This window comes from Schistosoma mansoni, chromosome 1 (assembly GCF_000237925.1).
Source record: "Schistosoma mansoni strain Puerto Rico chromosome 1, complete genome".
Taxonomy (NCBI): domain Eukaryota; kingdom Metazoa; phylum Platyhelminthes; class Trematoda; order Strigeidida; family Schistosomatidae; genus Schistosoma; species Schistosoma mansoni.
Genome location: NC_031495.1, coordinates 63878386 through 63895983, shown reverse-complemented (window position 1 = coordinate 63895983; position 17598 = coordinate 63878386). Strand labels below are relative to the sequence as shown.

Below are 17598 nucleotides of genomic sequence, written 5' to 3'. Positions count from 1 at the left end.
AAGTGTTCATGTATAAGATGCATCACAATTACAGAATCAATCCATTAATCATAGTGAACATAGGATGTATATCGGTATAAGCTGTCACATCTTATCTCATACAACCATAACAGGAAGGGAGAGATGAAGGACTAAAGTGAGAAAACGAATATCAACTGAGATAATAATCTATTCATGTGAAATACATTACAAATGAAACAAATGCGATCAGAGTAAAAATGTTAGGGATTGAGATTTAGCTCAAAATTAAGAGGAAGTGAGTCCAACTGTTAAAACTTATAGAAATTCATCTTGGTAACACTATTCAATAACATGCATATACTGATTACACATCACGAAATGACTTCTAGTTAGACAACAGTTAAAGACCAGGAAGCATTGAACAGCTGTTTCTTTAGAGTATAGAGACTCACAAGTAGTATTTATCCACAATCCCTTCAGAAGATGAACTCAGAAGCCTAAGGTCTTCAGGAGAGTACTTAACCATTGGACCACTGAATCGGTATTCAATGGTCTATACTTCCAACTTTATTTAACTCACGTTATTGCATGAGTCCTATACTAGGAAGAAACAACTGTCCAATATTTTTTTGACCCTCAGTATATGTCTAAAAAAAGATCAGTCTATAATGTAAATTGTAAAGCAATCTATTGTTTGTTATATTAACAATAAAAATTAGAAACTTACATTTTGACCACCTAACCATAGAGAACGTAATTCCGATAGTTCACTTAAGATCAGCTCTTTATTGGGTTGCTATAAAGAGCATAATAATAATAATAACAAACATTATAGTCCCAGTTCATATGAGTAATAATCTTGATCAGTGATGCTACAGACTCGTAAGAATAAATAAATATAGCGTATTTAAGTCATTGGTTAGCGACATTAAGTCAGTCAGTCACAACGTAGAACTTCGTACGTACCTACATCAGTTCGAGTTGCCATACCACTAAGTCACATAAAAATATTAAAAACTTACAATTACTATTATGAGAAACTGTTTATTTATCGACTTTGTTTATTCATTTTAAATCAAACTGTATAGAAAAGATGAATGGTAGCTAGCAGTGGAATCCAGTTTTACGCGCGTTTCGTCCGAATCAGGACTCGTCAGTAGGATGTACCTACATCTCAGAGTTGATGTTCACTCTGGGACTCCAACTCAATACCGTTCGCTTCAAATGCAATCGCGTTATCCACCCAGCTACTGATTCCTGATAGCCACTTGCTTATGCAATGGAGTGAAGTTTAAATTTATTTGGTATTGTTTATTTGATTCTTCCCATTGTTATTTAGGACTGTAACTGATCAGTTTCTTATTGGCACATATGCATCTTATGCGGACTGTTTCGATATTGCAGTTGGAATATACAAGTAAACAACATCAAGTAAATACAGACTGTATAAATTTTAAATTAGTTTACATCATGTAAAATGAGACAAGTATCATCCAAGATAATAAATAAAATAAACATCTTTATCTATGACAAATTGATTAAAATTGAAAAATGTAAACAAATTAAACATTGATACTGTTTGTTTGAATCTTCCCATTGATGTTTTTAGGACTGTAACTGGTCAGTCTCTTATTGGCAATATATGCATACTGTGTGTATTGCCTCGATATAGCCTTAATTCACAAGCATTGTAAGCAAAGATGGATAGTGGCTAGCAGTGGAATCCAGTTTGACGCGTAGATGTACACTATTATAGTTACTATATAATTTATTATTCCCCATTTATTTTTATTCTATCTTATTGATTACTGTTTGTAGTATTGATATATAAAATGTACTAGATTTTGTACTTGAATTGTAAAAAAAAAATTTTTTTTACATTTTATTCTAACCAGTAAACATACATGTTACATAATCAATAATAAATGGTTACTATCTTATTATTGATAATGAATATAAATACCAATTACAATGTTCATATGTATTTATATATATTCGGACATATCCACACAAAATACACAAATATAAATGTCATAATTGCTTAGTCTAGTTACCATTATGTACAATTATGATTAGTGCGTTTATGTATAATACTTAATTTATTGATTTAAACCATGACAATTTAATTTACTGGATCGTGGATGCGCACTGCTGAGGAGTCCCATAATAGGACGAAACGGCTGTCTAGTGCTTCCAGGTTTTCCATGGTGGTCTAGTTTCAATTGACTCATGATTTCAAGTATATATGAAAATTTCAATATGTTGAAGATGGAGTCTGTATTTATTTTATATTCCCGAAATAGGTTGATATTAGTTGAAGGCTGTCTTTTTCTTTTGACCTGATCCAATAAACACAGTCAGTCATAATTAACACATAGCCAAGGAACAAATATTAGTAAGTCCGACTTGTTACAGTATATCAACACAACGAGATGAAATTAATAAGATGAATAATAAAGGAATTGAGTTGTAGTATTAATGATAGTGAGAAAGATTAAGCATGGTGAATAAAGCTCAAAAAAACAGAATGAAAGGGGATGAGCGGAGGAATACCAAAGGGAAATAAGTAACGAATACAAATGTCTCACTGTAACCGATTCCGAAGTCTCTAGCCATTGGGTAAGATGATCGTGAGAATCCCAACCAATTCCGATGCGAATACCTACATATCTCAGTCTAGCAGTCAATGACTTCATAGAGTTATACTATGCTTCTGTTCAATCACCTTTGGATTTCTTTCAACCTACTCCTACACCAGACAACATAGCCTATGGGGGTAGGTAGTGGTTGCGTATACGTAATACATGTCCCAAATATCTCAGTCGATGAAGATTTACTACTTTACCAACTAATTTGCCATATCTACCTAGTACTCTACATCTTACCTCAGCATTGCTCACTAAGTGGTCACAGAATATACGAAAAATGATTCGGAGACATTTATAATCGAACACTAATAACCTGCGAGTATCTTCCATTCATAATGATCACGTTTTTCACTCATAAAGTACAACAGAGTCGAATGCTACACAGCAGACTTAGCCTTTAGTTTTCAGATGAATATCTCCATTACGCCAAAAATGACGCAAGTTACTGAAAGCTAACCGAGCTTTCTGAACCCGTATCGAGATTTCGTCGGACACTAGCTCAGTAGGGGTGATAAGTTTTATAAAATAAGTGGCCGATATACTCCACTATTTCACTCCGTATCACTAGTTCAGGCGCTGACGCAGGGAAGTCCTTGGAGGAGGAAAAATGAATTCTAAATATACTCGTCTCATTGTTTAAGGTAGTCAGAAGACTAGATTTTTTCAGTGTCGTCATCAAACACCACCAAACCAACTGTATATTTTGAGTCATGTGAACCCTCTGGTAGAGGATCGATTAGCAAAAATTTAGACGATGAGAGCGTATATGATAAAGTTAAATAAATATGGGAAAGAAGATGACCAAAACGAACATCACGTGAAGTTATCAATTTTGATGACGGTTAGCCATAAGCCCTAACTCGACCAGTAGTGTTTTAGTAGAGAGTCAATGCAAGATTTGTATGCTTCTTCAGTGCCAGACACTGCTTCAAAACCTCTTTATTAACAAAGTCGAAAGTTCCTTAAAGGTCAAGGAACACCACTATAGTCGGATGCCGGGAAGTATTTCTATGTTCCAGAACCTGACAAAGAGAGAACACTGGATCGAAAACATATAATGGTTCCGTCTTTTTATGAGTCTTACAAACAGACAGATTTGTAATTCATGTTTCCTTGATGAGTTGTCTACTGTTACTTATCCCCGATGCCTTCTCTATTTCTTTTGCTTTCGCTGTTCACCACTGCTCATGAACATTGTGTAAGAGTTATATCAGTCTATTTTTAGGCCATCTTTGCTTCTCATAATGATTCGAGCTTGACAGAATGAGTTTCCGAGCACCGATCATTTCGATAGGCATTGCAGAAATCTACTGAATTTGTTTAACCCTTCGGTCTAAATTTAGGGATAGATATTGTCGCTGTTTTCATAACTGTTTAAATATCATCCCAAGATACCTTGTGGTGAATATAACTTCCAAGACTGACTAACTGCTCCTTAATTTGTTCCTAAAATATAATCTTTATTTATTGTTAAACTGAACACTAAGTGGTTGATTAGATATAAGGTGATTAGTTTGGTGAACACGCTGATAAAATGCAGAGTCTTTTAGAAACACCAAGCAACAATGTCAGGATGTTTGGGATGTGTTTCTCCTCCTCTAAATGCAAATTGTTACTTCAGGACTGGCCTTTGTCAACACCTAAACTAAGGATAGGGAGTGAAGTAATCGAACGCGTTGACAACTTCACTTATCTTGGATGTCTTATCAGCCCTAATGGGTTGATGTCTGAAAAAATCTCAGCTACTAGTATTTGATCACAGATGTTTGAGAAATATTGCTCGCATCTGTTGGGATCGCCGGGTAAGTAATAGTGATGTTAGACTTAGGGAATGATGGTTTGTATCTTCACCAAAACTATAATGAAGACCAGTGATACGGTTCAAAATTGTTCATGGTAAGGAAGATGCCTTTACTCTTTTTCTGTCAGCAAATTAGTATATACTTTGTTAGCGGGATATAAATTGGATTAAAGCACGTTTCGTACAGGATTACGTTGGGGCGCTCTGATTGGCTATTTCTTATCCAGTCAGCGCAAGTGGACACTTAGAGAAGACTCAAGAATCTTCGGATGTAAAAACTATAGATATACCAACACTTTTCTTATTGTGAAATTATGAGTCAATTGAAGCTAGACCATCATGGAAAACCTCGAAGCACTGGACGGCCGTTTCGTCCTATTATGGGACTCCTCAGCAGACTCCTTCACACAATAACTGACTGAATACAGCCACCTCCTAACTCATAGCTATTTTACATTATGAACCTTTTTTTTAAATATTACACTAAACTACTACTCATCAATTATTTACTAGTAATATATAATTATACAATATCAAACAATAAAACTTACAATCATAGTACGTCTTGCCTCTTCAACATTTGTAATTATAGTTGCATAAACTGATAAAGCATTTTTAATGATAATATCATCATCAGTTTCACAAACTTCTAAAATACATGAAGATTTTGTATTGTGTTCAATTCAAAATGCAAAATACCATACCATTATCTGTTTGTGATAAACAAGTTGATTGATGAGCATACTCTGAAAAATCATTCAATGATTCGGCATAGTCAATAAGCGCTTGATTTAACGCTGAAAGATGTGATAGTAAAACAAACGTTACATTGATAGTAAACGAAATAATACAATATATAGATGAAAACGTATTTCAAAATAATGAACAATATTTGAGCGAACAACTGCTTTCAATCACTTTATCATCAGGCTTTACAGTTAACTATCCAGCTTCTATGTTAACCTTGGCCTACGATTGGATAACCGGATACCTAAACTGAATATTATAAACCTCTTTCCCCCCCCCTATTTTTCTGATTACCTCTATCTTAATCTTCACATTCATCATCCCTAATTCGTTTATCGTAATTACCATGATAATACCGCTCTTATTACGTATGATATTCACAATCAGCCCCCAAATACCCTGGTACGGCTGAGAGTGGGGAAAGTCCGCTCTCCCTCTCCAAAAGCCCTCAAACGGCTACGCGTATACAGCCTCTGTCAGGGAAGTCCTACTCACTGCCTTCTCACAGTGACATTATTGTTGTTTACGAAATTGAGAGGATGAAAAGCGAATGTCCGGCGCTTTAACAGGGTTGGTGGACACGGAAAGTCCATCTAGGGGAGTTGGAAAACCCTGATTCCAAACCAATGGTGCACATAGGCTCCAGTATCCTGAGAGAACAAATGGCATATGAATCAATCGTTGGTCACCGGCTACCATGGGACTGCATCTCCTCATGATGCTCCTGCACTGCCTTGTGGATCAGATCTTAAGGTTAAAGTGTTGCCTCGGGTGTGGCCCCCTAAGAAAACCACCTGCTTCGGTTAGGGCGCCTGGAGAGTATCACAGCCCTCACACAAATCAAATGAGATTTGTGTGGCGCATATATATCTGGTGCCGCTTTGTACCAATATTTATGTGTTCAAATAAATAAATAAATAATAATTACTGTAGATACATCTTAATCATAACTGTTTATCATCAATATAAAGATTTCAAATAGTTATGAAGATTTCTAGACATCATGACAGAAATCATTGACTTTTGAATCGGTAATTTAATAAATGATTGAATTTATTTGTTCTATAAATGAAAAGGATGAATAGCAACCGAAAATAGCTGGAAAGGATTACCCAGAACAAGGGTTGGATAGAGAGTGTTGGTGGGAGGCCACAAGGGCTAACAAGCGTAAGTAAGTAATGAGACATCACAAAATCTAATCAAATTTATATGGAATACGTCTTTAGATTTCATGATTCTCTAATGTACTAGTAACAACAAGTTCACTTAATATTGTTTGTTTGAATCTTCCCATTGATGTTTAGGACTGCAACTAGTCAGTCTCTAATTGACATGTGTGCATACTGTGCGTATTGCCTCGATATAGCCTCAATTCACAAGCATGGTAAGCAGAGACGCCAATTAGAGACTGACCAGTTGCAGTCCTAAACATCAATGGGAAAATTCAAACAAACAATACTAAGTGAATTCAAACTTCACCCCCATTGCACAAGCAAATGGCTATCAGGACTCAGTAGCTAAATGAACAACGCGATGGCGTTTGAAGCGAACAAAACTGGGTTCGAGTCTCAGAGTGAACATCAACTCTGAGATGTAAGGTATGTCCAGCTGATGAGTCCCAAATCGGACGAAACACGCATCGTGGATTCCACTGCTAACCACTATCCATCTTAGTAACAACAAGGTTTTAACAATTATGAACTTTAATCAACGGAAACAAATTTACATCTTGTTACTACTAGTCACGTATTTGCATAACCTTTTATTTTAAGGATATCATTTGAAAAAGTTAACTTTCTTATTTAAAATTGAAAATAGTTATCATTCATTTCAAAAAAAAAATCAAGAAAAGTTGATACCACTTTTTGACCTTATCATAAATAATGAACCCTTTACAGAGAAAAGTAAGAAAACCATTTCTAATCATGAATATATTATAAAAGTTGATATATGATATAAAACTTAATAAATTTATTGACTTATTCATTTACATAGTTGAAATCATGAGTCAATTGAAGTTAGACCATCATGGAAAACCTGGAAGCACTGGACGGCCGTTTCGTCCTATTGCGGGACTTCTCAGAAGTGCGTATCCACGATCTCACCTCGCCAGATTCGAACCCACGACCTACCAGTCTCGCGCCAGACCACTTAACCGATAGACCACTGAGCCGGCCGGCATCCAACGGTGTTAATGTCTAACTTCAACCAATCCACGAAATTGAGCAACCATTCACCAATGTCTTCGGTGAATTGATATCTCCCAAAAGTCCTGGTTGAACTCCACTGGTTACTGCTTCTCACTAGAACTCGAGGAAATACCTCATGGAGCCAGTCACTAGTGAGCATATTATGATCATTATCAGAAGGGGGTTTTGTGGAGGTTTTCCATGGTGGTCTAGGTTTAATTGATTCATGATTTGAACTATATAAAATTACTAAAATCTCCACAAAACCCCCCTTCTGATTATTTATTTACATTAAATTCACTAAACATAAAACTTAAAAAACCAGATTGATATAAAGAAAAAATTTTTGAAATGTTTTGATAATATATCATCCTTACCTTATGACATATGCAAAGGCATTTAACAATCAGTCATAAACAACATAGAAACTAGAATAAATGTGTTCATCAAATCAAAGTGCCATAGTTCACTTTATTACATGTACAATTTAGACACTTAAAAAGTACAAGTTCATATACTCATCAGATAGGTGTTTCTTTATAATGTTGGTACAAAATATTGTGAGTCCATTGAAGTAAAGAACTTGGAGAGATAAGTCTCAAGAATCTAGCGATAAACCGTAACCAGTGAAATTGAACCATATCCAGTGAAAAGTAGTTACTCACTAATTTCATTAAAAGATTAGTATGCAATATTCTGAATTGATTGAAACTAAATAAATACAGTCAACTGAAGAACATCTGGAACTCAAAACAATTGTCAATCAACACCAAACTCAAAATTTTCAATACAAATGTCAAAGCAGTTCTACTGTATGGGGCGGAGACGTGGAGAACTACGAAAGCCATCATCCAGAATATACAGGTGTTTATCAACTTTTGTCTACGCAAGATACTTCGGATCCATTGGCCAGACACTATCAGCAACAAGTTACTGTGGGAGACAACAAACCAGATCCCAGCGGAAGAAATCAGGAAGGGGCGCTAGAAGTGGATAGGGCACACTTTGAGGAAATCACCCAATCGCGTCACAAGACAAAACCTCACATGGAATCCTGAAGGCCAAAGGAGAAGAGGAAGACCAAAAAACACATTACGCCGAGAAATAGAGACAGGCATGAGAAGAATGAACAAAAGTTGGATAGAACTAGAAAAGAAGGCCCAGGACAGAGTGGGTTGGAGAATGCTGGTCGGCGGCCTATGCTCCATTGGGAGTAACAGGCGTAAGTAAGTAAGTAAATAAATACAGTATTAGATGACGACTCAGTAGCTTAAACAGAGCTGAGAGTGTTAGGTTCGACCCCTTGTAGGATTGTGAATGACCACTGCTGAGAAGTTTAATACTCTGGTAAAACAGCCATCTGATGCTTCCTGGATTTTAATGTTTGACCAAGGTAATTTCAAGATGTGAATTATAAAACTACACGATTTCCACTAATCCCCTTGCTCTTGGCTAATGAGCGCTAAACAACACAAAACCTAGGTTTCAAATTTTCCATCGAATACCTATAATTAGCTTATTTCAAAACATGACACATAATATCGATTCACTTAAAGCAGTGACAAATTAGCAACATAATCAATACAACTCGATCAACACTAAGGACCAGGTAAGAATGATATTGATTATTACAGTGATCAATCAGTGTAGATTATACCTCATTATGTAACAAATAATAATAGGAACTGAAACATTACACTAAAATATCACCTACACTATGATTACTATTTGATGAGTACGTAATTAGAAAGTACATATTCTGAAAAGATAATTTTGTAAAATCTTAATTACACTTGAGTTTTTTTGTTTTTAGTTAATTTCTTGATCGTTCTTGAGTGCTGTTAGAGGTGTGAGGGCAGTTATCACTTCCCGGTTGCCCACACCGTGGAAGGGTTCTTCTAGAGGTACCTGAAATAGAAACTGGGTTAGAAGTGGTCTTAATGACCTGAGAGCGTGACCGCAGTGCCCAAGGGACAACTGCTTGAGGTCGGTCACACACGACCTTTTTGTGGGTAGTTTTTGTGTTAGCTCCGTTCTTCAAAGGACCTTACCGCCGGAGACGGATATCCGTGGGATAAGGTGAGGTGTGCATTTTTAGGGTCGACCTTTTCTAACCCCACCCCTCCTTGTGGGAAGGCAGCACCGCTGTTATGCTGGTTGTCTGAAGGACATACCTTACTGCCGTCACACCTCTGTACAGTCAGTAGTACGACTTCGCCTTCGGACCTTGGGTTTGCTGCTTTTAGTCTTACCGCTCTTCAACCGACATGTCTGGCATGGTAGGACCTTGAGGAACGATTGTTCCAGCCAGTATAGCTCGATTGGCTCATGACGATAGGCAAGCCCGACCACCACGTCAAGGTAGCAGCAACGGTCCTACGCTGTAGCTGACTGACTGAATGACTGACTCTTGATCGTTCACTGATGATGAAATGATTATGATCTGATTCTATGACTGTTGGGGTGATCCAGAAAATTTCTCGCAAAAGACAAGAAAGGCTCAAGAAACATTAAGAAGCATTTTATCCAGTCAGCGTTGACTAGAAGTTTAGCCAGAAACATCACGAAAGTGAAAAGTCGCATGTAGAGTTTCCGATTGGCTGATTACTATGCTGCTACTATGTTTAGTAGTATTCTAGAACTTTCAGGAAAACCCAAGGACTTCTAAAATATCATAAAAACCCTGTACCTTTGGAGTAAACCGCTTCTCGCATATTTTGAGCCTTTTCTCTTGTGTTCAAGTTGCTGTGTAGTTCTAGCTTGAGGGTTACGAGTAAGTCTTGAGTGCTGTTAGAGGTTACGAGACTAGCTTAGGATCCGAGTATGGTGTTCAATCAGCAAGACTTATCAAAGTATCCAAAAACGAATTAGCTACCAAATAAACATTTACTAATATATAACAAGCTGAAATAATTTACATACTTAATTGATCGATACCAAAGAAAGTAGACTAAATATAAGATTAGTAATGAACTTTGAATTGACATATTACTAAAGTTTCGAATTCCTGAGTTACTCATTTTATTGGATCTTACTTTATAAACAAATGAGAGTTTAATGAATAAAAGTATACTATTTGTCAATGTTATATCGATTGGGTGCGTAGGTGCCCTGTTAATATATGAACGTGCTAGGACCGCCCAATTAGAGAGGAGCGAATTATCGATCAGAGCTATGATACACAAAACTGTATGAGCAGTCTTGAGCACTTATCAGTCCTCAAAGTTACCATTCATAATTCTACACGGGATACAACAGTCAGTTATTTAAAACAGATACCTGACTACTATTTTTAGCTTTTACATATGACATGTAATTTAGTCAATAACCTAATATTTTTTTAAAATTTCTAGGATGTATTTACTTCATATTATATTATTGTTAATTCTCAACAAACAAGGTTGTCGTAAGCAAAGATGGATGGTGGTTAACAGTGGAATCCTGTTTGATGCACGTTTCTTCCGATTTGGGACTCGTCGGCTGAGTTGATGTTCACTCCAGGACTCGAACCCAGTTTCGTTCGCTTCAAACGTCATCGAGTTATCCACTTCACCTCATTGCACAAGCAGGTGGCTATCAGGACTCAGTAGCTAAGCGAATAACGCAATGGCGTTTGAAGTGAATGGTACCGGGTCTGAGTCCCGGAGTGAACAACTCTGGGATCCAGGTACATTCAGCCAACGAGTCCCAAATAGGACGAAACGCGCATCAAACTGAACTCCACTACTAGCCACCATCCACCTTTGCTTGTAAAGCTTGTAACTTAAAGCAATATCGAGGCATTCCGCACAGGACGTAGATATGCTAACAAGAGACTGATCAATCGCAGTCCTAAACATCCATGGGAAGATTCAAACAAATAATACTAAGTGGATACAACCTCATTTTGTAGTTTACTTCATAGATTGACTTTCATTAGATAACAGTTGAGAATGTGAAAGCACTGAAAACTGTGTCATCATAGTAAGAAAGTACTTAAAATCATTCATCTATGAACTCTCTAGAGATTGAACTTAAGATCCTTAATTCGCAGAGCAAGAGTTTTACCGTTAGATCATTGAGTTGACGTCTAGTGATCTACATTACAAACTGTAATCGATTCTTAATTTGTAAGTAGAGTAATGATTATCAGATAATGTGTTTGTAGGTTAATTAAAAAATTGTGAAATAAATAATTGGAATAAATGAGGTTCAGTCAGTCAGTCAGTCAGTCAGTCACAACGTAGAACTTCGTACGTACGTACATCAGTTCGAGTTGCCATACCACATTAGCACAGAGATGCAGTTGTCGATTCAAATCCCATAGTCATAGAAGTAGTATTTATCTACAAACTTATTCTAGGAATCATTTCACTGTAACACAGTATATACTTAAAAAAACAGAAATGCATCGAAACATTACTACACTAAGCCAAACTGACTTTTTACATCCTTACACCCAAGAGATGAAAACGAACATTCTCCCATAAACGAAATTATATAGTCTATCAGACAACAAAAGATTACTAGGTTTTTTAAGACTGAATTCAGATTAATGTGCCACACTCTAAATGTAAAGATTAGTAATATTATTCAGTTTCTTAAACCAAAACAGAATGGGAGGGGTTCGAACCTGTAAAACATTGACTGAGCCACCAGGTCACTATTAGCAATCATAAATATACTTCAAAATAAGGTGAATTTACATTGTTTTTCTAGGAAACTAAACACTATTTAGGTTCTTTATAACCAGAATAGCTCATCCCCAAACTTGTGACACAACTATCACACAAGTTACAAGAAATATGATGAACCGAACCTTTTTCTATGGACTACGTTATTCAAGTTATGAAATAAGCATTCACCAAAAAAACGTTTCTTTCAATAACACAAAATTTTAGAAAAATCAAACAGTTGAAAGTAAGTTTTCGGAGAGATATTTAATTTTGATGGAGTTTTGTTCTCTGAGATGGATGGTTTGGTCGTAGAGCTTTCATCGTCCTTCTGAACGACATCATTAACACAAACTTCGGGTAGAAGTGAAGTGTTTGAATTTCTCCACATGTGATTTAATAAAAGGATTTATTTTATTTTATTTAAACACATAAATATTGATACAAGGGACACCAGATATATATGCGCCACACATATCTCATTTGATTTGTGTGAGGGCTGTGATACTACCCAGGTGCCCAAACTGAAACAGGTAGTTTCCTTAGGGGCCACACCCCGAGCCTTTGACCTAAAGGTGTGGTCCACAAGGCAGTAGAACAACGTCAAGAGATGCAATGTCATGATAGCCGGTGACCAACGATTGATTCATACGCCATTTGTTTCCTCATGATACTGGAGCGCATGTGCACCATTGGTTTGGAATCAGGGTTTTCCAACTTTTCTGGGTAGACCCTCCGTATCCACTAACCCGGTTAGAGCGCTAGACATTCGCTTTTCATCCTCTCAGTTTCGTAAACAACACTCAGTCAGTAGGACTTCCCTGGCAGAGGCTAAATATGCATGGCCATGTGAGGGCATTTCGAGAAGGAGAGCGGACTCTACCCACCCTCATCCGTACCAGGGCATTTGGGGGCACTGTAGGATATATATATATATATCTGGTGGATTATAAAGCATGATTCAGCTACTTCGTCTGAAAATTTAACAACAAAATAATATCTAAAAAATTAAAGTCTAAATTTAAGTGCGACAAACGCATGGCTTATTGAAATGAACTAATTATTAAGTGAATTTGAGAGAGTCATTGTTACAGTTAAATGTATTCTCGTTCTGTTGAAATAGGTTTCACAGCATGACTTTAGATGCTTTGAAGAAATATATAGCTAATCTTACAACAATATTTCACATAAATGTTTGGGATTACTGAAACATTGAAGGAATTTACATCTTCAATGAGATCGCAATTCATATATTTCGACGAATAAATAGCTTTAATTATAATCAACCATTTTTACAACTGACCAAAGTATGATAAGTGACGTGGCACAAATGAGTGGACATCTTGACTTAGTGGTTAAGTGGATGATATGATGAGGTTCGAGACAAATGGTACTTCATTCGAGTCCCGGAGTGATCATCAACTCAGATGTAAATACATCCAGCTGATAAGTCCAAAATAGGGCGAAATGTACTTTCTGGATTCCACTACTTGCTACATTCCACCTATTCTATATCAAATGATATCATTATTTTTGTTTTTAATAAATTCATATTCAAAAAGTCTTTCCGAATTTCATTCAGAGATTACATCAAAATATTCTACATATTTATGAACTGTTACTCTTTTGAAAGTTTTATAGCAGATAATATTCTCACATCGCCATGCGTATATAGCCTCTGTCAGGGAAGTCTTACTTACTATCCTCTCGTGGCATAATTGTTGTTTACTAAATTGAGAGAACGAAAAGCGAATGTCCGTCGCTTTAACAGGGTTGGTGGACAGGGAAATTTTACCTAGGGGATTTTGAAAACCCATGTACCAACGAAAACTAGAGCGGGCTTATGCCAATCTGTGGCATCTTTGTGATGTAAGTCTAGGTGTGAAAGGTCGGGTCTGTGATGAGAACAGTTTTGCTTTACGTATGTAAAATCTGGCATATCCAAGTTGAGGATGTTAAGCGTGCCCCCGTATAAACATCGTTGTCTCCGAAGGATTACCGACATCCAGTGGTAACACCATGATGGAAATGCAGAGGATCAGCAACGTGTGTTTGGGCACAGCGACGATAATTCAATTGATGTCAACATCTTGAAACACTGGCTTTGGTGGCTTGGATATGTACTACGAATATCGTCCAAGCTAATTCCACATTGTGCATCGTTTTCCAAAGGTGGGGTTGGTTGGGAAAGGCGGTTGGGTGGCCAGTATGTGACATGATTTAGTAGTATAATAAAAAGTCGCGCGGGACTGGCTTTTGTTAGTCCTTCATTGCCCCCGGGTTGGGGTCCTAGAAATGGTGTCACACAGTCTTGAAGAGTTACCAGACATGAAGCAGAGTAGAAGCCAGTGGCAATTCTGCTGTAATTTTCTTTTACTTTCTTCATACAAGTGGGAGTAACTTCTTCAAACGAAAGAATTTTTTATGGCCGTATTATTGCGAAATGATCCTCTTATGCCATAATAATAATTATCATTAGTTTACTTTTATTTCACTCTTATTTACTAATTCATATTCATCTTTGTTCTTTTTTCAAATTATACGTTCTTTATCTCTTTACAATCCCATTTTTATTGTGTGACGCATATATATTTAAGTGCTTACTTGTCCTAATATTTGTATTCAAACAAATAAACAATCCAATCAGTCGCGCCAACACCAACACTCACAAAAATACGCAGATATACAAACTTTTCGGCTATTCATAACGGTTAGCAGAAGAGTAAGCCTAAGAAAAGCTGAACTTACTTACACCTGTTTTCCCTCATGGAGCACAGGCTGCCAACCAAGATTCTCCAATTAACCCTGTCCTAGGAAATCACTTCCAGTTATTTCTAATTGCTGTTCATTCTTCGTTTTGACTGTATCTCTCCTTAATTTGATTTTTAGTTCCGTATTTATCTATGATTTTTTTGTCGATTGATTGATCGATTGAGTCAGTTTCAATACGTTTGTTGATTGTTCATTGACCAAGCTTCTGAAAATTCATTGGCGTATTTAGCATTCACTCTATCCAAGATTTCAACAACTTTTCAGTGGAATATGTGTCCACAAGCATTATTATAGTTAAGGTATATCATGGCTTTTGACTGCTAACTGAGTTCCGTGCAGGCAAAGACGAAGGAGGCGTGCTCTTTGTACGATGTAGTGTTCCACGCAAGCACTAACTAGCTAAAGCCTGTTACTCCTTGTGGAGGAGTATAAGCCGCTCACCTGAATTCTTCATGGGACTCTGTCTTGGGCAAACCTCTCCAGTTGTTTCCAATTGCTAACCACTCTTTCGATGTCTGCCTCTAATTCCCAACGTCATGATTCCTCTTCTTTCCCTTCTCCTCCCAGGATCCCAGGCTAGGGATTGCCTCGTGGTGCAGTTCGATGGCTTTCTCAATGTATGTTTTACCCATCTCCAGCATCTCTCCCTAATTTTCTCTTCAGCTGGGATTTGGTTTGTTTTCTCCCACAGTAGGCTGTTGCTGTTGGTATCCGGCCAACGGACATTCAGCATTATGTACATACAATTGTTCATAAATACTTGTACCTTTTTGATGATGATCGTAGTAGTTCTCTAAATTTCAGCTCCGTACAGTAGAACTGTAACGACGTTTGTATTGAAGATCCTAACTTCGATGTGTGTGTCCGTTTCTTCACGTCTGCACTAGATCCTCCGGTGATACTATAGTTTATGGACGACCATGGAGCAACGCTAGTGTCCACATAATAACTAGAACTAAATGAAGGTTATAAACCTGTGTGAACAAGGATTATGATTTACAGTTGATAGTAAGGGTTGCGAATTAGATTTATGTTTTTCATCACCAACTGACATTAGCTAAAATGCCAAATAACTATTTAGCTAAATGGATGAGTCAATTTCGCGCCCAAGTCCATGACCTGTTATCCTGAATCTGATTGGTCCGTGCATAAATTATAATCTCGCCGATCCTCCTTGTCCATCTATGATGCCGTTCAGGTACGTGAGTTTCCACTTGTTCCAGATTTCATCCATCAAGTGTGATTGGGTTAGTGTTCTCCGTGTTGTATATGAGGATCTTGGTTTTTCCCTAGTGCATGTTGAGGCATATTGCTACAGTGGATGTCTTTACCTGCATTTGTTCGTGTGTGTGGAGTAGAAGAGCTGTTTCATCTGCGAAGTTCAAGTCATCTGGTTGCATCCAACCTGTCCATTGTATTCCATGCTTTCACTCAGGTGTAGAGGTGTCCATAACCTAGTCAACCACCAGGAGAAAGAGAAAGGGTTAGAATAAGCAGCCCTGTCTGACCCGTTACTCAATAGGAATGAGTCTATCACCTGTCCTCTATTCACGACCTTGCAGTGTAGTTTAACGTATGAATTCCGGATGATGTTGAAGATATTCTCAGGTACACTATAATATCGAAGAAGGTTCCATAAGGTTCTCTTATCCACACTGTCGAACACTTTTTCGTAGTCAAGGAAGTTGATGTATAGTGACGAATTCCATTCAGCTGATTGCTCAACAATCATCCGTAATGTCTTGATTTGGTCTGTACACGACGAATCTTCACGGAATTCAGCCTGTCGATATCGAACTTAAGCGTCCACAGAATATTTCATTCGGTGCAACAACATTCTGTTGAAAAAGTTTCCTGGCAGATAGTAGTGTGGTACCACTTTAATCCTCACACGAGAAAATGATAATAAATACGTGGCTTATAAAAGTTCAACGAGTTACATGAAAACAGTATTTTTTTTTAAATCTAAAAGCTGTACCACATCATACTCTGAGTTCATCATTATTAAGAAAAGTTAATTTAATCTCCCTGATTAAGTGCAGATATGGGGGTTTATGACGAAAAAACCTGACGCGTAAGACAATTTTAACACTATCACTGCTTTTTTACTTTTTCCTGCATAATAATGTCGCTTAATTAATGATCTGAAGCACACTGGTAAGTCCCAGCAACAAAACACCGGTTAGCAGCGAATTGATCTTATATGGTGACTTTCACGCTGAATAAAGAACATATTAAATACTCAGGACACGACTAATTGCATAACTTATGGAAATGTATAAGAAATATGTTCAGGAAAAACTTACATTCCATAGCTTCAAAAACTCTTCTTGTGTTCACTAGAACACTTTTAACCTTTTTGTTTGCAGTTTTTAAGTCTGCCTCATGGTCTGATAAAGCCTTTCGGAAATTTGGGCTGTCCACAACACAATCACGAAACTCAAGAGGGCTCAACACAGGCATTGCACATAGATGCACACGACCTTCAAATTGTATAAGTGCAAGGTCATACGTCCGTAAAACTGGAGGTTTCAAACCTTTCTGGACACGGTTATTATCTAGTCAGTTCCTTGAAATCTGTGTCTGAAAGATTGTAGTGTGTTACTGTTTATGTCGAGAGATTTGGAGAACTATGACTGAAAGTACAATGATTGTTCTCTTTTGACGTAGCAAAGTAGACTTTAAAACTGTCTAATCTGAAGGTGATAAATTTTAATTTCTATCGGTAGAATTAGTGGAATTGAGTATATATCCCTTAATTTTATAGTTGATACGCCTTTAATTATCGAGATGTGTGCAATATCTAGTGAGCGAATGCTGTATATGAG

The 17598-nt window shown here is 37.1% G+C and overlaps 1 protein-coding gene across 1 annotated transcript in view; it reads right to left on the bottom strand.

Annotated features, from left to right (window-relative positions):
* Window positions 1-17233, bottom strand: part of Smp_122680 (putative oligophrenin) — a gene marked incomplete at its 5' end in the record, with an annotated part of 77016 nt that extends 59783 nt beyond the window's left edge. The window contains 4 exons of the mRNA XM_018795183.1: window positions 689-757; window positions 4962-5059; window positions 5115-5207; window positions 17077-17233. Of these exons, the coding sequence (XP_018649521.1) occupies window positions 689-757; window positions 4962-5059; window positions 5115-5207; window positions 17077-17233 (417 nt within the window). The remainder of the gene's footprint in view (window positions 1-688; window positions 758-4961; window positions 5060-5114; window positions 5208-17076) is intronic.
* Between the last annotated feature and the right edge of the window lie 365 nt (window positions 17234-17598).